The sequence below is a fragment of the Saccopteryx bilineata genome, chromosome 2 (genome assembly GCF_036850765.1).
Source record: "Saccopteryx bilineata isolate mSacBil1 chromosome 2, mSacBil1_pri_phased_curated, whole genome shotgun sequence".
Classification (NCBI taxonomy): Eukaryota; Metazoa; Chordata; class Mammalia; order Chiroptera; family Emballonuridae; genus Saccopteryx; species Saccopteryx bilineata.
Window position 1 is genome coordinate 197,592,418 of NC_089491.1, and position 27,021 is coordinate 197,619,438.

The following is a 27,021-nucleotide window of genomic DNA, read 5'->3' on the forward strand; positions in this document are numbered from 1 at the left end:
TTGAGTTTATAGTGCACCTAATAGGGCAAAGCTTGCTTGCCTTTTTTTTTTTTTTTTTATCAGTTTACCTGCTACTTGGAAGAAACTTGCCTTTGAGCAAGAAATCCAGTCGAAGAAACGTTGTGGTATAAAAAGCAAATTGAATCAGGTCATCCTTGGTTGAAAATGTCTTAACATGAATAGTATATGGTGTATAGAAACTAATATTTATAGTGAATTGTTACTCTGAAGACTTTTGAAATTGAAATGTGTTTTTGTATTTCTTAAATTGTAGCATGCAGTCCATTCAGAATCTTGGGTTGGCGGTGGTTTCCATCATTGCTGGCATGATATTGGATACTCGGGGATATTTGTTTTTAGAAGTTTTCTTCATTGCCTGTGTTTCTAGTAAGTGTGGCGTGTGGCAACTTTCATTTTATTTTTGGCATGTAACAGTGTTCTTATTTATGCTCTTCTTTTAAACCAGTTCTCTAAGATGTATCTCTGATTTGCCTAATTCTTAGCCTGTGCATCAGACCTTCCCAGCTGATGACTTTGTAGTTTTCTGAGGATACTTTAAGGCATTTTTTAGGAGATTCCTATTTTTAAAGGCAGCAGTGAATATGATTTACATTCTGTTTTAAATATTTGTGGTAGTTTTAAGAAAACATTTTCCCCTTTAAAGGAGAACTATTATATTTGAAGGGTCCTGAGTATGTCCCTGATGTGATTGTGTGGATATGTGTGTGATTTAGGTGTATTCATGGTTAATTCATTAGGCAGTTTTAAATTACTTTTATCCTTTGTTTTGTTATTTAATTTTTACCTATAGATTTGTTGGTTAAAAATAGGAAGCATTAGGAAAGGGTTGAAAACTGAAAAAATAGACAATTTTTCATTGATAGTCTTCACCATACACATAAATTGTGTTCATCTGAAAAAAATTCTCATATAACATATGAAAGTGACTTTTGTACTTTGATCATATATAAAGTGGCAAGCCCCAGTGATATTATCAGACTTCATTTTTATTTATAGGGAATAATGACTATAATTAAGTATGGTATTTATAAATAATTGCCTATAAGTAGCCTGAATACATTGTATCTCAAATATAGAAATAAGCACACCAAAACATTACCTGTTTTTAAAAAGTGGGTCCTTTAAGAACTTAAAAAACTGGGTCATGGAAGTATTTTTGATGCTGCAACATGTGGCTTAATTTCAAGCAACAGTTTCATATATATTTGTTTCCCAAACCAACCACCATGTCATTTAAAAATGTTTTTGTTGCCATATTAATTTTAAGTAAATTAAGTGTACCTTGTTAAGATACAAAGCCAGTCACCTGACTTTCTAAGTTTTTCACTGGCTCTGGGGGTCTTGGATCCTAATGACACATTCTTGTTAATTTGTAAAATGGACATAGTTTTTGCAGACCTATCACCCCCTAACCCCCCAAAGGATTGCTTCTGTTTGGATCTCTGTAAAAAATATAAATAGTCTAGCCTGACCAGGCGGTGGTGCAGTGAATAATAGATTGTCAGACTGGGATGCGGAGAATCCAGGTTTGAAACCCCGAGGTCACCAACTTGAGCGTGGGCTCACCTGGCTTGTGGGTGGGCTCACCAGCTTGAGTGTGAGATCATAGACATGACCCCATGGGCGCTGGCTTGAGCCCAAGGTTGCTGGCTTGAGCAAGAGATCACTCGGTATGCTGTAGCCCCCCAGTCAAGGCACATATGAGAAAGCAATCACTGAACAACTAAGGAACTGCAACGAAGAATTGATGCTTCTCATCTCTCTCCCTTTCTGTCTGTCTGACCCTGTCTCTCTCTTTGTCCCTCTCTCTGTCTGTCACACACACAAAAAAAATTATATATATAATATATATAAAATAAATAAACAGTCTAGGGGCAGGCAGGAGTCTTTGGGAAGTGCTGGAATGGACCAGCACTTATAAAGGGAGAGGAAGGTGTGTCAGGGGCAGACCATGGGTGGATTGCCCCACTCTCCTGTGCGTGTCTGGTTCTCTTTTGCTGGCCTTGCCATTCCTGGGCTCAGGTAACCTATGGAGAAGGTAGTGTGTAACTTATTTTTAGTGCTTTTTGGAATATAATGTGAATAGTGTTTTTATTTTTAAATGCTGGATAGTCAAGATTTATTTGATTTGTCTATGTTTTACTTTGTAATTATGATTACATAGGAGCCATTGGGTAGAAGTATATGTTTTTTAAGGGTCCTGTGTTTTTTTCATTTCCAGTGTCACTTTCAGCTGTGGTCTTACTCTATTTGGTGAATCATGTCCAGGGTAAGTAGGAGTTCAGGTACTTTCTTCTTAAACTGTAATGGATAATCTTGTGAGGTCACAGGATTTTCTGCGTGCCTTTTTAGAAGCCAGTGCTTTCGCTCAAGTAAAATGACATTCTTTTTGTAGTGATGGAAGCATTGCATTATATAAAACAGTTATGTATTCTGGACCTTCACATTTATTAAAATTGTCATTTTGGGTCAGTTCAGTGTAAGCTTTGTAATATAAAATTTTTGATGTTTTTATATTAGCATAAAGAAGCATTTTTAATAAACTAAAGCCATTCCTATGTTACTGTCTTATATTTAAAAAAAGAGGTGAACAAATTTATAACTAAAATTTTCACTTTAAGGTTGAAAGTATTTGATACAGAATGAGAAATTACAGACTTTTTTTTTCCTTTTGTGAATATACATATACTACATGCATTTGTGTTTTTTTCTTTTTATAAGATTTTTGATGTTACCTTTATCAATTTTTCTAACTGGCTTACCCTTAAAGGTTGCTATATATTTAGAAGTATGAATACACATGCTGTTTTAATAATTTTAGGTCATTTTCTTTAATTTCTTGAAATTCTCACTGTTACTGAATTTTGATACAATGTCCCAGTTAAGAAAATCTGAGTGGCCTGACCTGTGGTGGCGCAGTGGATAAAGCATCGACCTGGAAATGCTGAGGTCGCCGGTTCGAAACCCTGGGCTTGCCTGGTCAAGGCACATATGGGAGTTGATGCTTCCAGCTCCTCCCCCTTCTCTCTCTCTTTCTCTCTCTCCCTCTCTCTCTCCTCTCTAAAAATGAATAAATAAAAAATTAAAAAAAAAAAAAAAAAAGAAAACCTGAGTGAGGTAATACATAAGTCCAAACTTAAAAAAAAAGCTACAATTAAGAAGTGATTTTTTGTATCATATAAGGATTCTTAAAAACACATTTTTTTCCTTTGGGAATGTTTCAGGAGAGAAACTCTTTCTCATCTTCCATAGTCTTTTCTATTACTTTAAAGTGCCGGTGCCAGTGTGTGTGTGTGCGCGCTGTATGCGTGCTGAGCTTTTCCTAGAGCAGCTGTATTGGAAATACTCTATGCTCATTTGTGTTTTAGGTGGGAACCTAAATTATTCTGCAAGACAAAGGAAAGAAATACAACTTTCCCATGCTGAGTAAGTATTGAAAAAGAGGAAAGTTGTCTTTATTTTGAAATTTTAAAACATTTGTATTTTATATCAAGGTATTAGGATTGGATTTTAAAGAAAGTCTTCTTACAATTTGAGAGCTAATGACTATTTCTAGAACTACTATAACAGAATTCCTGTTTGGATCAGAAAATTTTAAAAGGTGGAGATCAAAGATGAAAATGAAGGCAAAAAAGGAATTTGTCTTTAAATTGCCTTCCAAGAGAAAGAGATGTGTAGTATTTGTGATTTATTGGAGCAGAGGTCTTTGTCCTAAGTTCCTCTGTTGGGCTCACCCTCTGTTCTCTCTGATATTTTTTTTTTCTTAAACCACTGAGATAATTTTTTATCTTTTCTTGGTACTAATATGCTTTCTGTATTCTCTGACTCATTTGAAACAGATTAAAGTATATAGTGTGTGGTTTAAGTTAATTTACTTTTTTCCCTGAGTGTCTGCTACAACATAATAGTGATTCTATTTCCTATTTCTAATGTTTTAAACATTGAATATATATTTTTTTACTTTAAAAATGTATTTTTAAATATATACCATATAACTGTTTTATGAATTTTGAAAATTTAAAATCTGGTAGAACGAGGTGGTGAATTTTGGCTATATCAAATTCCCTTTTAACATAGTAATTCTATTTCTAGAAATACATTTTAAGAACATAATCAAAAGTAGTGTAAGTTTTAAATATCTTTATGACAATCCTTGTGTATTATGTAAAAGAATTGGAAACACCATAAATGTCCCAGAGTAAGGAAATGGTTAAATATATTATGACACATCTATATATTATGCTTTTTAAATCATGTTTTAGAAGGCTTTCTAAAGTCAGAGATATTTAACATGTCATATGTTAAAATGCAAATATAATATCCTAATTTTTCTTTTTTAAATATGTAGGCATGTATATTTCTTAAACCTATTACTTGTATAGAATAGAAAAAATGGGAACACAGGAAAAAGTGAAAAAAAAAAACCCCAAATATTAACAATTCTGTTTGAATGATAGGGTTCTAAGAGTTTATTTTTTTCTTTGGTTTTCTATATCTTCTAAATTTTTTACATTGATTGTATGTTACTCTTATGATTATCAAGACTTAAAAGATTACCCAGCAAAATGTGTGATGTTTATTATTTGGCAATTTGTGTTTTATAATGTACATGGTTTTTGTTTTGCAAACCTGATGGGGCTTTGTGTTGTTCCCCTCTTTTTGATAATTTATTGCATTATGTTTTGCAGATGAGAAGTTTAAATGACTGTCATGAGAATGGGGTGCACACATCATTGATTTGAAAACTCCAATTTTATTTTAAAAGTTACTTTTATTTAGAGTTTAGTCATTAGAAAAAATAATGGTCTGGAAAGTTACTCATATTTCAGGTATACCTACTTCCAAAGAATATTTGTATTATTTTACCCTCTGTCTTTTGAGTTTTACTCAGAGTTTTACTTCAGATTAGGCTAATCAACAGTGAAGTTTAGGAAATTGCTCTGGAATATGCAGGTGAATTTTAGTAAGGACAGTAAATAATGGAAGTCTTATACTGAGATCATTTTCTTAAGGTATGTCTTGAGGAGATGGCTTTTTCTTAAAGCAAAAAAAATTTGAAAAGCTTTTGAGGGGGTAGAAGGAATATTTTATATACAATAAACTGTGGCATTTTAATAAGCATTCCCTTTTGTAATAGAAAATACAGTATTTGAAAGATACTTAATGAAGTGAAGTCTCTTCATTTTCCCAAATAGCAGATTGTATTCTGCTCTTTCTAGTGATGAGAGGTTGCTGGGCGGTGACCCTTTTGAGCTACTTTATTTCTCCGCTACTGAGCACCTTTGTCATTCAGAGACATAATTTTGTGGTCCAAACTTTCTGTACAGTTTTTTATAGTCTAATCAGTTACTAAAGATATCCTTTAAATTATAATAATTGCATATCTACATGATAAATAAAAATACTGTAAAAAGAATACATGATGTCTTTTTTTAAACTTTAATTTATTGTGTTTACATGGATTCAAGTGTCCCACTGAATATAACTCCCTCACCCGCCACTCCTCTGTTTCTTTTTATACCCCTTCTGCCCACCTCCCCCTAACTCCCTCTCCCTTCCCTCTAGGATTTGCTGTCCTGTTATCTGTATCTCTGTGTTATGTATATATAGTTTCACTAATCCCTTTACCTTCTCTGATCCCATCCCCTCATCCTCTACCCTCTGATAGCTGTCCCTCTGCTCCCTGTGACCCCGCCTCTGCCTCTATTCCATTCGTCAGTTCACTTTGTTCATTAGATTCCACATATAAGTAAGATCTTATAATATTTTTTTTTCTCTGCCTGGCTTATTTTACTTAGCCTAATAATCACCAGGTCCATCCATGCTGTCAAAAAAGGTAAGATTTCCTTTTTTAATGGCTGCATAGTATTCCATTGTGTATATGTACCACTGCTTTTTAATCCACTCGTCCACTGACAGACACTTGGGCTGTTACCAGATCTTGGCTATTGTAAACAATGCTGCAATAAACAGGGGGGAGCCTATCTTCTTTTGAATCAGTGATTTGGTATTTCTGGGGTATATTCCAAAAAGTAGGATGGCTGGGTCAAAAGGCAATTCTATTTTTATTTTTTTGAGGAATCTCCATACTATTTTCTACAGTGGCTGCACCAGTCTGCATTCCCACCAGCAGTGCAGGACGGTTCCCTTTTCTCCACACCCTCGCCAGCATTTATGTGTTTTGTTAATAAGTGCCATTCTGACAGATGTGAGGTGGTATCTCATTGTGGTTTAATTTGCATTTCTCTGATGATTAGTGACATTGAATATTTTTTCATATGCCTATTTGGCGATCTGTATTTCCTCTTTAGAGAAATGTCTATTCAGTTCTTTTGCTCATTTTTAAATTGGATTGTTTACCTTCCTGGTATTGAGTTTTACAAGTTCTTTATAAATTTTGGTTATTAACCCCTTATCAGACAGATCGGCGAATATGTTCTCCCATTGTGTGGGCTGTCTTTTTTTTTTTTTTTTTATAATTTTATTTTTTTAATGGGGTGACATCAATAAATCAGGATACATATATTCAAAGATAACAAGTCCAGGTTATCTTGTCGTTCAATTATGTTGCATACCCACCACCCAAAGTCAGATTGTCCTCCGTCACCCTCTATCTTGTTCTCTCTGTGCCCCTGCCCCTCCCCCTTTCCCTCCCCCATTCCCCCCTCCCCCCCGTAACCACCACACTCTTATCAATGTCTCTTAGTTTCACTATTATGTCCCACCTACGTATGGAATAATACAGTTCCTGTTTTTTTCTGATTTACTTATTTCGCTTCGTATCATGTTATCAAGATCCCACCATTTTGCTGTAAATGTTCCGATGTCATCATTTCTTATGGCTGAGTAGTATTCCATAGTGTATATGTGCCACATCTTCTTTATCCAGTCATCTATTGATGGGCTTTTTGGTTGTTTCCATGTCCTGGCCACTGTGAACAATGCTGCAATAAACATGGGGCTGCATGTGTCTTTACATATCAATGTTTCTGAGTTTTGGGGATATATACCCAGTAGAGGAATTGCTGGGTCATAAGGTAGTTCTATTTTCAGTTTTTTGAGGAACCACCATACTTTCTTCCATAATGGTTGTACTACTTTACATTCCCACCAACAGTGGATGAGGGTTCCTTTTTCTCCACAGCCTCTCCAACATTTGCTATTACCTGACTTGCTAATAACAGCTAATCGAACAGGTGTGAGGTGGTATCTCATTGCCGTTTTGATTTGCATTTCTCTAATAGCTAAAGAAGATGAGCATCTTTTCATATATCTGTTGGCCATTTGTATTTCTTCCTGGGAGAAGTGTCTATTCATATCCTCTTCCCATTTTTTTTTTTTTTTTTTTTTTTAATTTTATAATTTTATTTTTTTAATGGGGTGACATCAATAAATCAGGATACATATATTCAAAGATAACAAGTCCAGGTTATCTTGTCGTTCAATTATGTTGCATACCCACCACCCAAAGTCAGATTGTCCTCTGTCACCTTCTATCTTGTTTTCTTTGTGCCCCTCCCACCCCCTATCCCTCTCCCATTCCCCCCTCCCCCCCGTAACCACCACACTCTTATCAATGTCTCTTAGTTTCACTATTATGTCCCACCTACGTATGGAATAATACAGTTCCTGTTTTTTTCTGATTTACTTATTTCGCTTCGTATCATGTTATCAAGATCCCACCATTTTGCTGTAAATGTTCCGATGTCATCATTTCTTATGGCTGAGTAGTATTCCATAGTGTATATGTGCCACATCTTCTTTATCCAGTCATCTATTGATGGGCTTTTTGGTTGTTTCCATGTCCTGGCCACTGTGAACAATGCTGCAATAAACATGGGGCTGCATGTGTCTTTACGTATCAATGTTTCTGAGTTTTGGGGATATATACCCAATAGAGGGATTGCTGGGTCATAAGGTAGTTCTATTTTCAGTTTTTTGAGGAACCACCATACTTTCTTCCATAATGGTTGTACTACTTTACATTCCCACCAACAGTGGATGAGGGTTCCTTTTTCTCCACAGCCTCTCCAACATTTGCTATTACCTGACTTGCTAATAACAGCTAATCGAACAGGTGTGAGGTGGTATCTCATTGCCGTTTTGATTTGCATTTCTCTAATAGCTAAAGAAGATGAGCATCTTTTCATATATCTGTTGGCCATTTGTATTTCTTCCTGGGAGAAGTGTCTATTCATATCCTCTTCCCATTTTTTTATTGGATTGTTTGTTTGTTTGTTGTTGAGTTTTATGAGTTCTTTGTATATTTTGGATATTAGGCCCTTATCTGAGCTGTTGTTTGAAAATATCATTTCCCATTTAGTTGGCTTTCTGTTTATTTTGTTATCAGTTTCTCTTGCTGAGCAAAAACTTCTTAGTCTGATGTAGTCCCATTCATTAATTTTTGCCTTCACTTCTCTTGCCATTGGAGTCAAATTCATAAAATGCTCTTTAAAACCCAGGTCCATGAGTTGAGTACCTATGTCTTCTTCTATGTACTTTATTGTTTCAGGTCTTATGTTTAGATCTTTGATCCATTTTGAGTTAATTTTTGTACAGGGGGAGAGACTGTAGTCCAGTTTCATTCTTTTGCATGTGGCTTTCCAGTTTTCCCAGCACCATTTATTGAAGAGGCTTTCTTTTCTCCATTGTGTGTTGTTGGCCCCTTTATCAAAAATTATTTGACTATATATATGTGGTTTTATTTCTGGACTTTCTATTCTGTTCCATTGGTCTGAGTGTCTATTTTTCTGCCAATACCATGCTGTTTTGATTGTCGTGGCCCTATAATAGAGTTTGAAGTCAGGTATTGTTATGCCCCCAGCTTCATTCTTTTTCTTTAGGATTGCTTTGGCTATTCGGGGTTTTTTATAGTTCCATATAAATCTGATGATTTTTTGCTCTATTTCTTTAAAAAATGTCATTGGAAGTTTGATGGGAATTGCATTAAATTTGTATATTGCTTTGGGTAATATAGACATCTTGATTATATTTATTCTTCCTAGCCAAGAACAAGGTATATTCTTCCATCTCATTATATCTTTTTCAATTTCCCTTAACAATGGTTTATAGTTTTCATTATATAAGTCCTTTACATTGTTTGTTATGTTTATTCCTAAGTATTTTATTTTTTTTGTTGCAATCGTGAAGGGGATTATTCTTTTGAGTTCCTTCTCAGTTGTTTCATTGTTGGCATATAGAAAGGCTATTGACTTCTGTATGTTAATTTTGTATCCTGCGACCTTACTGTATTGGCTTATTGTTTCTAGTAGTCTTTTTGTGGATTCTTTGGGGTTTTCGATGTATAGGATCATATCATCTGCAAAAAGTGATACCTTTACTTCTTCTTTTCCGATATGGATGCCTTTTATTTCTTTGTCTTGTCTGATTGCTGTGGCGAGAACCTCTAGTACCACATTAAATAAGAGTGGAGAGAGTGGACAACCCTGTCTTGTTCCTGATTTAAGGGGGAAAGCCTTCAGTTTAGTGCCATTTAATATGATGTTAGCTGATGGTTTATCATATATGGCCTTTATCATGTTGAGATATTTTCCTTCTATACTCATTTTGTTGAGAGTCTTAAACATAAAATTGTGTTGTATTTTATCGAAAGCCTTTTCTGCATCTATTGATAAGATCATGTGGTTTTTGTTCTTTGTTTTGTTGATATGGTGTATTACATTAACCGTTTTACGTATGTTGAACCATCCTTGAGATTCTGGGATGAATCCCACTTGATCATGATGTATTATTTTTTTAATATGTTGTTGTATTCGATTTGCTAGTATTTTGTTTAGTATTTTAGCATCTGTATTCATTAGAGATATTGGTCTGTAGTTTTCTTTTTTTGTGCCATCCTTGCCTGGTTTTGGTATGAGGGTTATGTTGGCCTCATAAAATGTGTTTGGAAGTATTGCTTCTTCTTCAATTTTTTTGGAAGACTTTGAGTAGAATAGGAACCAAGTCTTCTTTGAATGTTTGATAAAATTCGCTGGTATAGCCATCAGGGCCTGGACTTTTATTTTTGGGGAGGTTTTTAATGGTTTTTTCTATTTCTTCTCTACTGATAGGTCTGTTTAGGCTTTCTGCTTCTTCTTGACTCAGTCTAGGAAGGTTGTATTGTTCTAGGAATTTATCCATTTCTTCTAGGTTGTTGAATTTAGTGGCATAAAGTTTTTCATAGTATTCTACAATAATTCTTTGTATATCTACGGTGTCCATGGTGATTTCTCCTCTTTCATTTTGGATTTTGTTTATATGAGTTCTTTCTCTTTTTTGCTTGGTAAGTCTTGCCAAGGGTTTGTCAATTTTGTTGATCTTTTCAAAGAACCAGCTCCTTGTTCTATTAATTTTTTCTATAGTTTTTCTGTTCTCTAATTCATTTATTTCTGCTCTGATTGTTATTATCTCCTTTCTTCGGCTGGTTTTGGGTTGTCTTTGTTCTTCTTTTTCTAGTTCCTTAAGGTGGGAAGTTAAGTGGTTCACTTGGGCTCTCTCTTGTTTGTTCATATATGCCTGAAGCGATATGAACTTCCCTCTTATCACTGCTTTTGCTGCATCCCATAGATTCTGATATGTCGTATTGTCATTTTCATTAGTCTGTATATATCTTTTGATCTCTGCACTTATTTCTTCTTTGACCCATTCATTTTTTAGAAGTATGTTGTTTAGTTTCCACATTTTTGTGGGATTTTTTTCCTCTTTTTTGCAGTTGAATTCTAGTTTCAAGGCTTTATGATCAGAAAATATGCTTGGTACAACTTCAATTTTTCTGAATTTGCTGATGTTGTTTTTGTGGCCCAACATATGGTCAATTCTTGAGAATGATCCATGTACACTGGAGAAAAATGTATACTCAGTCACTTTGGGATGAAATGTCCTGTAGACGTCTATCATATCCAGGTGCTCTAGTGTTTTGTTTAAGGCCACTATGTCTTTGTTGATTCTCTGTTTGGATGACCGATCTAGAGCCGTCAGCGGTGTATTGAGGTCTCCAAGTATGATTGTATTTTTGTCAGTTTTTGTTTTAAGATCAATAAGTAGCTGTCTTATATATTTTGGTGCTCCTTGGTTTGGTGCATATATACTAAGAATTGTTATGTCTTCTTGATTCAGTGTCCCCTTAGCCATTATGAAATGGCCATTTTTGTCTCTGAGTACTTTTCCTGTCTTGTAGTCAGCATTATCCGATATGAGTATTGCTACACCTGCTTTTTTTTGGATGTTATTTGCTTGGAGTATTGTTTTCCAGCCTTTCACTTTGAATTTGTTTTTATCCTTGTTACTTAGATGAGTTTCCTGTAGGCAGCATACAGTTGGATTTTCTTTTTTAATCCATTCTGCTACTCTGTGCCTTTTTATTGGTGAGTTTAATCCGTTTACATTTAGTGTAATTATTGATACTTGTGAGTTCCCTATTGCCATTTTATATCTTGCTTTCTGTTAGTTTTGTGTCTTGTTTGATCCTTCTCTTTCGTTTTTCTATCTTTTGTGTTTATTTGGTTGTATTCCATACATCTTTCCTCTGTTGCTATCTTTTTTATCTCATGTGCTTCTGTGGTGGTTTTTTCAATGGTGGTTACCTTTGAGTAATGAAAAGGGTCCCTACCCTGTTCATTGTAGCGAACTATTTTGTGAGTACTTTTGCACTCCGTCGTCCTTTGCTACTGTTAATCTCCATCTTCTCCCCCTCTTTCTTTTTGTTGTTGTCACAGTTTAAATTTGGTTTTATTGTGTTCTTCTTGGAGCTTTTACTTGTGGCTCTGTTTTTTTTTGTTCTTTGTATCAGATTGGAGAACCCCCTTTAGTAATTCCTGGAGTGGGGGTTTTCTGATGATAAATTCCCTCATCTTTTCTGTATCTGTGAATGTTTTTATTTCTCCTTCGTATTTGAAGGATAGCTTTGATGGGTATAGTATTCGTGGCTGAAAGTTCCTCTCTTTCAGGACTTTAAATATTGGGGTCCACTCTCTTCTAGCTTGTAGAGTTTCTTCTGAGAAATCTGATGATAATCTAATGGGCCTTCCTTTATATGTTGTATTCTTCTTTTCCCTGGCTGCCTTGAGAATTTTTTCTTTGCTTTTGGTTTGTGTCAATTTCATTATGATATGCCTTGGAGTAGGTTTGTTGGGGTTAAGAAAACTCGGAGTTCTGTTTGCTTCTTGAACTTGAGGCTTTAGTTCTTTCCACAGGCTTGGGAAGTTCTCATCTATTATTTGTTTGAGTATGTTCTCCATTCCATTTTCTCTCTCTTCTCCCTCTGATATACCTATTATTCTTATGTTATTCTTTTTGATGGAGTCAGATAATTCTTGTAGGGCTATCTCATTTTTTTTAATTTTTGAGTCTCTTTCTTCTTCTCTCTGTTGTGCCTCAAGTTGCTTGTCTTCTATGTCACTAATCCTCTCTTCTATCTGACCTGTTCTATTAGCTAAGCTTGTTATTTCGTTTTTCAGCTCATGAATTGAGTTTTTCATCTATGTTTGATTTGTTTTTATAGTTTCAATTTCCTTGGACATATATTCTTTGTGTTCATTGAGTTGTTTTCTGAGCTCCCTAAATTGCCTTTCTGTGTTTTCTTGTATATCTCGGAGGATTTTTAGTATTTCTATCTTGAATTCTCTGTCATTTAACTCCAAGGTTTCCAATATATTAAATTTTTTCTCCATAGATTTTTCCTCATCTAGCTGTGTTACCTCTCTTTCTTTTGTATCCATGATATTCGATTTTCTCTTCCTTAATGGCATCTGAGGGTGGTTTTGTTGATAGTATTAATGAGATTTAATAAAGAATAAAAAGTTAAAAAAATAACTATAAAAAAAATAAAAAATCGAAGTTTTTTTTTTAAAAAAAATTAATAATGAAATAAAGAAAAATAAAATAAAAATTAAAAAAAAGGAAATTATTCCCCCCCTCCTTTTTTCCTCTCCTCTCCTCTCCCCTCTTTTTTGAGAAAATCTTGTGGTGGACTGTGAATTATAACAAACAATGCCTGTGATGGAGGGCCTGAATTGGGGAAAAGTAATAAAGGGGCAAAAAAAAAAAAAAAAAAAAAAAAAAAAAAAAAAAAAAAAGGAAAGAAAAAAGAAAAAAAAGAGCGTATGGACCCACAAAAAGCAAATAAGGAAAAAATTTGGGTCAAGAATGAAATGATTTGCTTTTAGGTGTTGGTTGTCTAAGAGTTATGATGAGAGGAATAATAGGAAAACGGAAAAATGGGGGGACAAATTAAAAAATTACTATTGTATTTAGTGGAACAAGAACTAGATAATATGGAGAGCCAGGGATGAGAGCACTGCTAGTGAGTTAAAAAGGTGAAGTAAAAACCCCCCAAAATGCCACAAACATAGGTTTGAGTCCCAGATAAGATAATTTGTTTGTTATTGAGGTTTGAATGAGAGGAGATGTAAAGGAGAAAGGAAGAAACTAATATGGAGGGAGAAAAGAAAGAGAGAGAGAGAAAAAAAGAGGGAACCACTAAAAGAAGAAAAAAGAAAGGAGAGAGAGAGAGAGTTAAGGGTTTTGGAGTGCAACCCTCATAGAGAGAAAGGAAGAGAAGAGAAAAGATAATGGGAGATGTAACACTTATGGGTAGTGTAGTTCAAGGAGAGGAGAGAGTAAGACCGGTAGAGAGTTAATCAGCCAAATTGGAGGAGGAAAAAAAGTATCAAGAATGAAGATAAGAGAAACAAACGAACAAATATAATAAAATGGGATAGGTTATAAAGTCTGCAGATTATTCTTGATTTTGAGAGGTTATCTTCTTGCTTTTTCTTTTCTCTCCCTCTTCCTGGTTGGTGACTCTGTACCCCGGGTTCTGCCCCTTTGGCACGCTCAGGTAGAAGTTTGCAGTTGATAAGTCTCTATGGCAATGTCATGTATTGTACTTTAGTCTCGTTGGCAGTCGAAGCTCAATAGCATTTATAGGCTCCGACAGTGAGAGAGTCCGTGTTCCTGGAGCCTTTCTCCTAGTCTTTCCTTCCTTAATTAGTAGCCTGATAATCCAGCTATGGGGTTGCTGCTGCCTCTGCCTGGATAGTAAGAGGCTCAAAGAGCTGGCAACTCCCCACTCTATTTCCACTCAGCACAGGGCTCTGGGTAAGGCTCAGTCAGTCAGAGCTCCTAGCATAATCAGGCGGGCTTTCTGCCCACTCAAAGACCTCTGGCTCTGCCACTCTGTTCGGTAACACAAGCGGGTGCCCACTTCCTGGGCGCTTGGAGGAAACTCTCACTCACTGTCTGCGACCAGGATATCCGGCCAGCAGTCTCACGCTCTGAGTGAAACCCCCAACCGCAGGGAAAAGTTGTAGCGTTGGAATTGAGTCTCACTCCGTCCCCGTGCGCGGCTTTTGCAAGGCGCTGGGGTGGCTTGAGATTCCGCTTTGGCCCACCCAAAGGCCCCTGACTCTGCCCCTCTGTGCGATAACACGGGCGCGCACTGCCGAGGCACTCGGAGGAATTGCTCACTCCTTATCTGCGCGCGTAAACCAGGATATGAGGCCGGCCGCGGTTCCCTCTGAGTGAAACACCCTCCAGCACGGAAAATCTCCACCGTTGGAAGTAGTTCTCACTCCCTCCCGTGCGTGGCTTTCCCAGGAAGAAATTCTCGCCCACTAACTGCGCACCGACCAGGAGACCGGGTAAAATGGCCACTCTGCTTTTCTTTCTTTGTTTGGGTTTGGCGCAAGTGTTAGCTTGTATTGCCCGGGTTGCCATAGGATCAGATTTTCCTCGGCTTGGATCTCTGTGCCACAGCCTGGTTCGGCCGTTTGTGCTGCGGTGGCCTGGATCTATTCACCCCCTTTGCCCGCCTCAGTTTCTATATTCACAGTTACCAGAGAAAGCCGCCCTGTTTAGGTTAGTGAGGAAGGAGGAGCATTTCTTACTCCCTATTTCCTTCGGGGTTTGGTTATATATTTAGCCAATTTTTCACTCAATCATACCTTTGGGTGTATTGCGAAGCATCTGGAAGCTCCAAGTATAGGTTTTTCTGTTTCTGGTTGAAGATCTTGTTGAGTTTTGGGGGAGATTTATCGGTATCGCTTCCTACCCCGCCATTACTCTGACGTCATCGTGGGCTGTCTTTATTTTGTTCATGGTGTCTTTTGCTGTGCAAAAGCTTTTCAGTTTGATACAGTCCCATCTGTTCATCCTGTCCTTTATTTCACTTGCCCATGGAGATAAATCAACAAAAATATTGCTACGAGCAATATTGGAGAGTTTACAGCCTGTTTTCTTACAAGATATTTATGGTTTCGTGACTTACATGTAAGTCTTTTATCCATTTTGAGTTTACTTTTGTGAATGGTGTAAGTTGGTGGTCTAGTTTCATTTTTTTGCAAGTACCTGTTCAATTTCCGCAATACCATTAATTAAAGGAGAATGTCTTTACTCCATTGTATGCCCTTACGTCCTTTGTCAAATATTAATGGACCATAAAGCTGTGGATTTATTTCTGGGTTCTCTGTTCTGTTCCACAGATCAGTATGCCTGTTCTGATTTCTTTTATCAATATTTTATAATTTTCCAAATACAAATCTTTTATCTCCTTTGTTAAATTTACTCCTAGGCACTCTTTTTTTTTTTTTTTGCAGTAGTGAACAGGATTGTTTTTTTAATTTCTCTTTCAAACAGTTTATTGTTGGTGTATATAAATGCCTCTCATTTCTGAATAATAATTTTATATCCTGCCACCTTGCTGAATTCTTTTATTAGGTCTAGTAGTTTTTTTACTGATACTTCAGAGTTTTCTTTTTTAAATTTTTTATAATGTTTGAGACCAAGCATCTCTGTCTTACTACAGAAATGAGCCAGACAGAGATTGTAGGAAACAATTGCTTTCAGAAGGGGAAAGAACAATATAGCACTTCACAGCTATATTGTAAAAATTAACCCAACCTGCCACCAGAGTTTTCTATGTACAGTATTATGTCATTAGCAAATACAGTTTTACTTCTTTTCCAATTTGGATGCCTTTTATTTCTTCTTCTTGTCTGATTGCTGTGGCTAGGACTTCCAGAACTATGTTGAAGAGTAGTGAAAGGATCACCCTTGCCTTGTTCCTGATCTTAAGGGAATTGCTTTTAAGTTTTCCCCATTGAGTATGATGTTGGCCATGGTTTGTCATAGATGGTCTTTATCATGTTGAGGTATGTTCTCTGTATTCCTACTTTGGTGAGAATTTTGATCATAAATGGGTGCTGGATTTTACATAACTTTTGATTTTTAAAAAATTTTAACAGCCTGACCTGGTAGTGGAGGTGCAGTGGATAGAACATTGGACTGGGACACAGAGGACCCAGGTTTGAAACCCTGAGGTCGCTGGCTTGAATGCAGGGTCAATGGGCTTGAGCAGGGGCTCACCAGCTTGAGTGCAGGATCATAGACATGACCTCTTGGTTGCCGGCTTGAGCCCAGAGGTGACTGGCTTGAGCAAGGGGTCTCTTGCTCTGCTGTAGCCCCTTGGTGAAGGCACATATGAGAAAGCAATCAGTGAATAACTAAGGAGTTACAATGAAGAATTGGTGCTTCTCATCTGTCTCCCTGTCTGTCCCAACTTTTCCTCTCTCTGCCTGTCTTTCTCTGTCTCTGTCACACACACACACACACACACACACACACACACAATTTAAACACTAATTTTAACTCTTAAGAGGAAGATGATAAGAAAATGTGTTGAAATAAAGAAAATTTGCCTTATTACAGTCATTGAAAGATTATGAGAATTAGGTTTTTCTCTAGACATTTATGTTTTTCCCATTAAATAAAATGTGGATATAAAATTTTTGTGATAGACATAAACACGTTTTAATTGACTTAGTCTTAGCATATTAAAGTCAAGGAATTTTTCATGTGTTTTGCTCTCTATGGGCACACAGATATTTTAGACCTATGGTTTTTAACCTTTTTACACTTGGGAACCAGTGAGAATAGAAGTATTTCAGGGACCACTAAAGCAGAAATCACCCTGAGCATAAGCGAAATCAACTAAGATTATTGGGTCTATAATCTTCATTCAACACCAGGTTGGATAACTCTTTTGCGAACTGGCACAAAATTTCTGGTGTCTTGGCTGTGGACTGGTTGTTGAAAAACTATTTTAGACTACAACCATTGAACCAAAAAAGTTAGCTGATTATATTGTTTAAAGCACGTGGCATAGTATTTTATGCTTAAAATTTCTGGAACAGATTAAAAATGCATTCCTTTTTTGGGTAGGTTTACTTACATCCATTTTTCTAATTTATAGTTGTGTCATTATTCAAGTGTTAGTTCCTTAGGCTTTTACTGCCCTGTAACTGTTCTAGCCCTTGGCTAGTTCAATGCTGGCCTCCCCAATGGGGGGAGGATAGGGAGTCAGCCGCTGCTGCTGCTGGGCTTGTGTGGTTGGCCTGCCTTTCTCTTTCCACTACCTCCTTGCCTGCTGCAGTAAGCTGTTTATATTTTTTCAAATGAGTCAGGTTGCATCCCTTTTCAGAGGCTTTGTCCATGCTCCCTTTGCTTAGAATGTTTAATCTAGAATTCACTATGACCTGGTTTCATTGGATTTCCAACGGGAAACCTTATCCCCTGCTCAGAACCATCATTCCTACAGAAACGAATTCCTGTGGTCTTCAGAACACCCTGGGCCCTGGCCGGTTGGCTCAGCAGTAGAGCGTCGGCCTAGCGTGTGGAGGACCCGGGTTCAATTCCCGGCCAGGGCACACAGGAGAAGCGCCCATTTGCTTCTCCACCCCTCCGCTGCGCCTTCCTCTCTGTCTCTCTCTTCCCCTCCCGCAGCCAAGGCTCCATTGGAGCAAAGATGGCCTGGGCGCTGGGGATGGCTCTGTGGCCTCTGCCTCAGGCGCTAGAGTGGCTCTGGTCGCAACATGGCGACGCCCAGGATGGTCAGAGCATCGCCCCCTGGTGGGCAGAGCATCGCCCCTGGTGGGCGTGCTGGGTGGATCCCGGTCGGGCGCATGTGGGAGTCTGTCTGTCTCTCCCTGTTTCCTGCTTCAGGAAAAAAAAAAAAAAAAAAAAAAAAGAACACCCTGTACTTTTCCTTCTTCACTTACCTCAGCCCATAGTGAAGATTGGTGGTGGTGTGGGTTTCTCTCTCTAAATTGTAAGCTCCTTGAGGGTAAGAACTATGTTTCTTATATGAATAATGACTGTGTCCATAGTGCCTAGCACGAAATAAATATTTTTTGAATGATACATAAATAAAAAGAAGAGTAAATCGGAATAACTTTTTAAAAAATTTATTTTATAAAATTTTTTTAAAATGTGTGGGGGGAGGAGCACGAAGCACCAACTCAACAGTAGTTGCTTCTCATACATGGCTTGACTGGGCAAGCCTGGGGTTTCGAACTGGCAACCTTAGCATTGCAGGTCGATGCTTTATCCACTGTGCCACCAGCCATCACTGGAATAACTATGAAGGACAACTGCATTATGAATAAGAAGATCTAAAAGGGATATAGTGGTAGGCTACCTGACTTGGCTTAGCAATTCCATTTCTAATAATTTATCCTAAGGAAATCATCAGATGGCTACACATAAATATATTCTAAGAAAGTCTCTTCAATGCATGGTTGCTTATAATAGCCTAAAATAGGAAACCACCCATGTTTATAAAAATAGATCAGTTAAATACATCGTATCATGTGCCTAAAATGGAATACTGCTCACAAGAATTAAGGGATATTTCAAAATGAATATGAAGTGATGAAACATTTGAATTTTTTTATTAAACGAGAACAGAAAAGCAAATGACAAGTCAAAGAAAGTTTGATTATACAAACTCAATTATAGTGATTGAGTAGCAAGTGACATAATGGGGATGAACAGAAGCATGTCAAACTGGACGAGAGAGCCACACATTGACTGTTCAGTAGGGTGTATGGTCACCTGAGACTGCCAAAACACTGACAGCGATGGAGCAGGACAGGATCAGACTGTCCAGCAGTTCTCATGGGATCCTCTGCCACTCTTGTTCCAGGGCAACTTCCAGCTCAAGACTTGTTTTGGGAGGCATTGGACGGTTTGCCAGACATCTTCCCAGTGCATCCCAATCCTGTTCAATGGACTTCAAGTCTGGAGAACGTGAAGGCCAGTCCATGTGTTTGATTCCTGCCTCCTGAAGCATGTTGTTGATACAGTGTGTACAGTGCTTGCATTATTGTCTATGAAAAGAAACTTGTGTCCAACTGCTCCAGCATAGGGTACCATTATAGGGTGCAGGACCTCATCTTGATATCTGACAGTGTTCTGTTTCTGATGACTTGGAGGTTGGTATGCCCACCAATGCTGATGCCAGCCCACACCATGATTCCACCACCACCGAAGGAGTCCCTTTCTCGCATGAAATGTGGATTCTCCTGTGTTCCTTGTTCACGCCATATTAGGACACAATGATTGTCAGGCTGCAGACTGAACTGTGACTTAGAGAAGAGGACAGTTGACCACTCATCACGAGTCCAATGTGGATGCCCATCAGCCCACCTTTTATGGGTTCTGTGGTGGTCAGCAGATAACAGAATGCATGCCATTGGTCTCTGGGCATGTAGTCCAACATGATGGAGCTGATTTCGTACGGTCTGGGTGCATATCCGTCATCTAGTGGCACCAAGAAGCCATCCCCACAGCTCTGTTGCATTGCTGCACCTGTTCCTTCTTGCAAATAAGGTCAAGTAGCTGTCATCTCTTGCTGTTGTGGCAGATGCGTGACCCTGCCCTCATCTTTGTGCTGTGCCAATCTCTTGAAAGTGATTCCACAGTCTGCTAATCGTGCTTTGGATGTTCCAAGTGCTCTTGCTACTGTTGTCTGTGTTCGACCAGCTTCAAAATATCCTATGACTCTCCAGGCTTTGCATGCAGGCAAATCATGTTGCAGGGGCATTGCAAGGGCTGGGAAATTGCAGGATGTTCACTTTCAAGATCAGGGAACGTGCAGATACCCCGGTACTTCCAGCCTTTTGTATAATGCTTTTTTTTTTTTTTTTTTTTTTGTATTTTTCTGAAGCTGGAAACGGGGAGACAGACAGACTCCCACATGCGCCCGACCGGGATCCACCTGGCACGCCCACCAGGGGGCAATGCTCTGCCCTTCCGGGGCGTTGCTCTGTCGCGACCAGAGCCACTCTAGCGCCTGGGACAGAGGCCAAGGAGCCATCCCCAGCGCCCGGGCCATCTTTTTGCTCCAATGGAGCCTCGGCTGCGGGAGGGGAAGAGAGAGACAGAGGAAGGAGAGGGGGAGGGGTGGAGAAGCAGATGGGCGCCTCTCCTATGTGCCCTGGCCGGGAATCGAACCCGGGACTTCTGCACGCCAGGCCGACGCTCTACCGCTGAGCCAACCGGCCAGGGCCTATACAATGCTTTTTCACCAATAAAATAAAAGTTGGTTTTGCATCTCATTTGCATAATCGAATAACTTTCTTTGACTTGTTATTTTCTTTTTTTTTTCTTCTTTTGTATTTTTCTGAAGTGAGAAGCAGGGAGGCAGAGAGACAGACTCCGCATGTGCCCCACTGGGATCCACCCAGCAAGCCACTAGGTGGCGATGCTCTGCCCATCTGGGGCATTGTTTTGTTGCAACCGGAGCCATTCTAGCACCTGAGGTGGAGGCCATGGAGCCATTCTCAGCACCTGGGCCAACTTTGCTCCAGTGGAGCCTTAGCTGCAGAAGGGTAAGAGAGAGACAGAGAGGAAGGAGAGGGGGAAGGGTGGAGAAGCAGATGGGCACTTACTTCTCCTGTGTGTCCTGGCCGGGAATTGAACCTAGGACTTCCACATGCTGGGCCGACACTCTACAGCTGATCCAACTGCCAGGGCCGCTCATTTGCTTTTCTGATGTTCTTGTTTAAAAAGTAAAATGCTTTTTTTTATTGCTTCATAATCATTTTGAAATATCCTCTTAATTTTTGTGAGCAGTATATTAAGCAGTCATTAATAAAGTTTCATTAGAGAGCATACTGATATAAGGGAGTGATGGTCTTATTTTGTGAAAGATTTCGTGTTACTCCTTTTGTAAAAGTAAACACGTCTGAAGGATATGTACATATTATCTTGAGTTTGAAGAAAGTGGTATTAGTGTTCAGAAGGGAGGAAGGTAACAGGTAGTGTTTTCTAAAGAACTTTGAGGATGCAGGTGGGAGTTCAATGGAGCCCTGAGTTAAAAATAGAATTTTCATTGACAGGAAGAAGATTGCGTGTGATTAACTGTAGGTGAAAGCACTAGAGAATGGGGTATGGCTGAATGATGCACTTTGTTTTTGATCCCAGTGGTAGCAAAGAACAGCTGTAAGCTGTCTGCAAGCTGTCCATGTTTTCTGTGATGCCTCCCCACAGCCTCAGAACCCTTGGCTCCTCCCTTTGCGTACTCTTTTTTTTTTTTTTTTTTGTATTTTTCTGAAGCTGGAAACAGGGAGAGACAGTCAGACAGACTCCCGCATGCGCCCGACCGGGATCCACCCGGCACGCCCACCAGGGGCGATGCTCTGCCCCTCCGGGGCGTCGCTCTGCCATGACCAGAGCCACTCTAGCGCCTGGGGCAGAGGCCAAGGAGCCATCCCCAGCGCCCGGGCCATCTTTGCTCCAATGGAGCCTTTGCTGCGGGAGGGGAAGAGAGAGACAGAGAGGAAGGAGGGGGGTGGGGGTGGAGAAGCAAATGGGCGCCTCTCCTATGTGCCCTGGCCGGGAATCGAACCCAGGTCCCCCGCACGCCAGGCCGACGCTCTACCGCTGAGCCAACCGGCCAGGGCCCCTTTGTGTACTCTTGGAGTGTCCCCTAGGGGCCGGGTGGGGAGGTTGTTGAACCCTGAGTAGGAATTTACTGCGTAGAATTGCTGTGGGGAAAACTGAGAAATACTGGAAAGTCCTTGACATCTTGTAGGCAGGCCGACAGCCAATTTATGACACACATTGCCACTTTTCCCCCTGAAATGTGTGTGTACATGGTTATGTACTAAACTAACGTGTTATCTTGTTGGTAGGTTTTTATTAGCCCCACATTATGGCAGCTGTTCTGCCTAACTTAGAATGTTCCCTAAACTGGTTTTTTTTTTAAAGGTTTGACTGCAAATCAGTGTACTCTGTGGGAGTTTGACTTTGGAGAGGGTTACCTCTTGTGCTTGTCTCCTAAGTTTTATTAGGTAGTAGCTTTTTATGCTTTCATTTCCTGATTAGCAAGTAGAAGATCACTAGAGTTCCTTTTAGCACTCAGGTTCTTAATTTATAAAACCTACAGATATGATATGGCTAATTACCATATTTAGATGATAGTCATTGATGCATGATCTAAAACATTGTCTAGAGAAATAGCTATCCATCTATTGCACTGAATAGATTAGTTGGTGCATTGGACTGTATTAACCCTCCTGGGGTTGCTTCTGGCTTCCTTTGAGCACTGGCAGGGGAGTGAAGCATGCTCAGGAATCTTTAGGATAATGGCGGCTTGTTCACAAACAGCTGAAAGTGCGGGCTGGTGACACTTTCAAGCTTCTTACACACCTTATCCCATTGTCCCCCTTCCCCCAAATATTAAGGCTTGCTCAGTTTTCCAAGGAAAGTCTGATGATGTTGATGTTAGAGTTCTATGTGTTACACATTCTGGTAGTTTTAACCTTTTTTTTTTTTTTTTTTTTTAGTTTTAACCTTTCAAAGCAGACCCCATCCACCCTGGGGGAGAGATAAAAGTGTCAGGACAGAAGGCGAATATCTCCCCCATCCCCAGCCCAGTAGAGCCAGATTTCAGAGGGTGCAGTGGACAAGCGAGGGACACACTGTCAGTGGAGGAAGGTGGGAGGGAGGAGGAGGGCCCTCTGTAGCAGCAGGAAGCTTGGGCTGGGACAAGAAGGTAGTGAGGGGGTGGGCCTGGGGAGATGTTATCTCAGATTTTAAAAGTCATTGCTCATGAAATGAGAAGAGAGATAATGTCCTCTCTTGGTTCCTGTGGGATCTGTGGAGATGGAATCCTGGACTGAAGGGTGGGAGGGCGGGATGGGCCTAAGAGGACAGGCATATTTAATGGATGTTTTAGAATGTTTTCCATGGCTTTATTTTGTAAGTCTATGAATTTTAATAAATAATGTGTTCTGGCTATTACAACCATTAAATAGGCTATAGAACAGTTTCTTAATGAGGATTTCCAAGGGAAGCTATTGTAATATTTCAAGATAACACATATGCTGCCTTCATTGAGGACTCTAGAAGTTTTGGCTTGTATTCTAGCACTTGGATTTTTTTAAAAGATTTTAATTTATTGATTTTACAGAGGAGGGGAGCGAGAACTATCAACTACAGTTGCTTCACTGTAGTTCATTGCTTGCATATCAGATGTGCCTTGATCGGGCAACCCAGGGGTTTGAACCAGCAACCTCAGCATTCCAGGTCAATGCTCTGTCCACTGTGCCATCATAGGCCAGGCCCAGCACTTGGATTTTTAAAATCCTTTTCTAATCTGATAACAAAGTACATACAGTTTTTATGATCATTTTTATTTATTTGTTATTATTTTTTTTGTGACAGAGACAGGGAGAGAGCCAGAGAGAGAGAGAGGGACAGACAGACAGGGAGAGATGAGAAGCATCAATTCTTGGGGCACCCTAGTTGTTCATTGATTGCTTTCTCATATGTGCCTTAACCAAGAGGCTACAGCAGAGTGAGTGACCTCTTGCTCAAGCCAGCGACCTTGAGCTTCAAGTCAGCGACTGCACACTCAAGGTGATGAGCCCCCGCTCAAGCCTATTGAGCCCGTGCTCAAGCTGGCAACCTCGGGGTTTCAAACCTGGGTCTTCTGAGTCCCAGTCCAATACTCTATCCACTGTGCCACTGTCTGGTCAGGCTGATTATTTTTATTTAATATGCTCTGTTTCATAAATTACGATATGGAATATGTGTTGTCTTTGACATCCTCTTATGATTCAAAGAAATGTAGCTGTAGGGAAAACCAAGCATGATGTTGTAATAATCTTGATAATGTAAGATATGCAGATTTATGTGTTACTGTTTCTGGTATCATTGAACCTATGGCACTTTAGTAGAAGTGGTGATTCAGAGATGTAGAAAATGTAGACCACCTTCCTTTAAGGGTCTCATTGGAGACTGGGGGGAAATGGACAAAGGACCAGTGACTATCATAGAGCAATGGCTGATGGGGTTGAGATAGTCTCTGAGCTGCATTGTAAAGTGAGTAAGATGATTCACCTAAACAGAGAAGCCTTGGGTGAGATTGGGGAAGTTGTAGAGCTGATCCTGGGAGAGCCCACTGTTAATGAAAGTGGAATGAAGGAGCACGGAGAGTTTAGGTTGAAAGTTTTCATAGGAAGTGCATTGCTGAGGGCCTTTCATTCCATGTGTAGCATTTTGATATTAATCCTGCAGGTAAATGGGAGCTTTTGCAAGATTTGTATGCTGGGAATTAAGCTAGGACACACATTTAGGAAGATGATTCTGGAGGAAGGAAGAGAATGAATGGGAGGTTGAGGGGAATAAACCTGGAGTCAGGAGAATGGTTAATAGACTGGAGCAGTGAAGCCCCAGGAGAGGATGGGAATTTGAACTAAAGCAGAGGCCACCAAGATGGGAGGTTGATCTAACAATGTGAGTATGACAGACATGGGGGAGAGGCTGGACTAAAGGATGACTCAGATTTCTGGCTTGGCTGGTAATGCCATTTAACTGGAAAGAATAAGTTTGGGAGGAAAATGATTTCAGTTTTGGCTTTGTGAAACTATAAGTGCCTGAGGGTTTGTTGTAGGAACAGAAGCATCGGTTTGAACCTGAGAGGACTTCTGGGCTGTCTCTGAGGCTGTCGCAGGAGAGTGCACAGGATGAGTGGGGTTAAGAGCAGAGAGTACCATGGACAGAGTCCTAAGGCACACCCACTCACACTTACAGGGTGGGAGTTGGGGGAGGTGCAGAGAGAAGCAGGAGAGAGTGCATTCTCTGGAAGCAAGGAGGACTTTAAGAAGGGAGTTGGGTGACAACGGCAAATGCCCTGCAAGCTCAAGCAGGATAGGGTCTCTGTCCATTCAGTTTGTAACTGGCAGGTCAGTGGAGCCATTGCATTGGGATGGGCAGCAGCCGACTTGTCATGATTTGGAGTATAAATTCAAGGTAGAAATTGAAGAGAAAAAAAATGTAGTTTATCCTTGCAAGAAACTAGGTACAACAGGTGAAAGAACATTAGAGGAGTCTTGAATGGCTGTTTCTTTGATTGTTGGGTTAATGCTATATAAAGGTCGTATTGTTAATGTGTTTGTTTGCAGAGTGGAACATTCTCAGACTATGTGATTTGTTAGTTTTCTTGGAGTGGCACTCTTGCCTTTTGTTCATGATTTAACACTAAACAAGCCCAGTGATGGCTTGCTGCAAGAAACTAAGTTCTGCTCTTATCATGGACTTCTTCTTGAGGTCGTTACCTTTGAAGTTGTTTGATACTTAAAAAACAAAACAAAATAAAAACTCAACAAAAAGTTGAGAAATGGAAATACTAAAGAAATTTGGCTTGTTAAGAAAGGAAGAGATAATGAGAACACATAACTTCATAAGCTTAGGTTATGCTTAATTGCAAATGACTTTGTTAAAAATTTTCCTCTTTATTGTGTTTGAAATGTAGGCTACAAAGTGAGAAAGCTTATAAGTACTGAGTGTCTTAGAATTGCATTGAATTGGAGTTGGTGTTAGAACAAATAAATACCAAACAACTTGTGATTTAGTTTTATAGGCACACATTTATAAATTGGATTTAGGCAGTAATTCCAGAAAAGTGTACACAGAAGAATTGTTTGCTGTATATTCCTTTATTCCAGAAAGATTTAGCGGGTAACCATATGTTCATGCCTCTGCTAGATCCTGTCGGGCAAGAGATAAGAGGATTTAAATAATGCTGCTCATACCTGGTAGAAGGAAAGATGAAGGAGAGAAGAAAGGCCTTCCAATGGTTGATCATGCTTCTTAGAAGAGATGGCATATGAGTTGTTTGCTGAGAGACAACTGTTCATTCTTTTTTGATTGGTCTGTTTCTTGTGACACCCTTGACTCCTCTTTCTTGAAACTTCCCTCATTTGCTTTCCCAGTGCTCTGTTGTCTGTCACCACCTCTTATCCCTGTATTCCCTGTCAGAATTTTTTATGATTCCCAAATGTATCGCCTAGGTCCTCTGTTCTTGCTTTTTTCTTTTTCAGGTTATTTGCATCCACAGCTTTGAATATTTGCCTGGAGAGATAACTGAATCTAGAACTTTAGCCTAAATTTTCTCTGATCCTTCATCCTACATTTCTAACTTGTTTTACTAGCAACTCACATTGAACTTGTCTGGGACTGAACTGGCCCCCGCAATGCACAGCTTTGTTCTCTGTCTCTATCCCTCCTTCTTTCTCTCTTTTTCTTTCCTTTTCTTCCTCTAGTGGTTATGGAGCACCTACTATGTGCTGGGTGCTAGTTTTTTTTTAGTTCTTCTGGCTTAGAGTCTCAGACTCATTTTTATGTTATTGTTACTACTCATGTCTAATCACTTTATCTTCATTCTTTCCAATGTTTTAAAATCCCTTTAGTACTAGTCATGCTCATTATTGGTATGCTGAGATCATTTCAGTGGTCTTCTAAATGTTGATCACCTTCTTCCTCCATTGTTAGCATCACCATTGTTTAGTGCAGGGGTCCCAAAATTACGGCCTGTGGTCCGCATGCGACCCACTGAGGCCATTTATCCAGCTCCCGCCACACTTCCAGAAGGGGCACCTCTTTCATTGATGGTCAGTGAGAGGAGCACAGGATGCGCAAAGCGCAGCATCGCTCACGTACAGTATTACTTCCGGTGACACAGGATACATGCGTCATGGCTCCAGAATCATGTCATATCACTTGTTATGGCTAGCAGTTACAAATATGGAACTGGACATTGACCATTTCATTAGCCAAAAGCAGGCCCATAGTTCCCATTGAAATACTGGTCAGTTTGTTGATTTAAATTTACTTGTTCTTTATTTTAAATATTGTATTTGTTCCCGATTTGTTTTT

General features: G+C 39.3%; 1 protein-coding gene and 1 non-coding gene across 5 annotated transcripts in view; one reads left to right on the plus strand and one right to left on the minus strand.

Annotated features, from left to right (window-relative positions):
• The window catches only part of MFSD1 (major facilitator superfamily domain containing 1), a 91,328-nt gene that overhangs the window by 27,740 nt on the left and 36,567 nt on the right, over positions 1–27,021 (plus strand). For 2 of the 4 annotated variants that reach the window (XM_066259042.1, XM_066259043.1), the window contains exons 13-16: positions 275–387; positions 2,243–2,290; positions 3,390–3,447; positions 5,820–5,857. In XM_066259042.1, coding sequence (XP_066115139.1) covers positions 275–387; positions 2,243–2,290; positions 3,390–3,447; positions 5,820–5,857 — 257 coding nt within the window. Of the gene's footprint in view, positions 1–274; positions 388–2,242; positions 2,291–3,389; positions 3,452–4,709; positions 5,438–5,819; positions 5,858–27,021 lie in introns of those variants that run through there. The other 2 variants (XM_066259044.1, XM_066259045.1) reach the window with 2 other exon arrangements.
• Positions 15,790–15,920, minus strand: LOC136327413 (small nucleolar RNA SNORA63). The gene has a single exon (XR_010729635.1). It is a non-coding gene; the product is annotated as a small nucleolar RNA SNORA63 (small nucleolar RNA).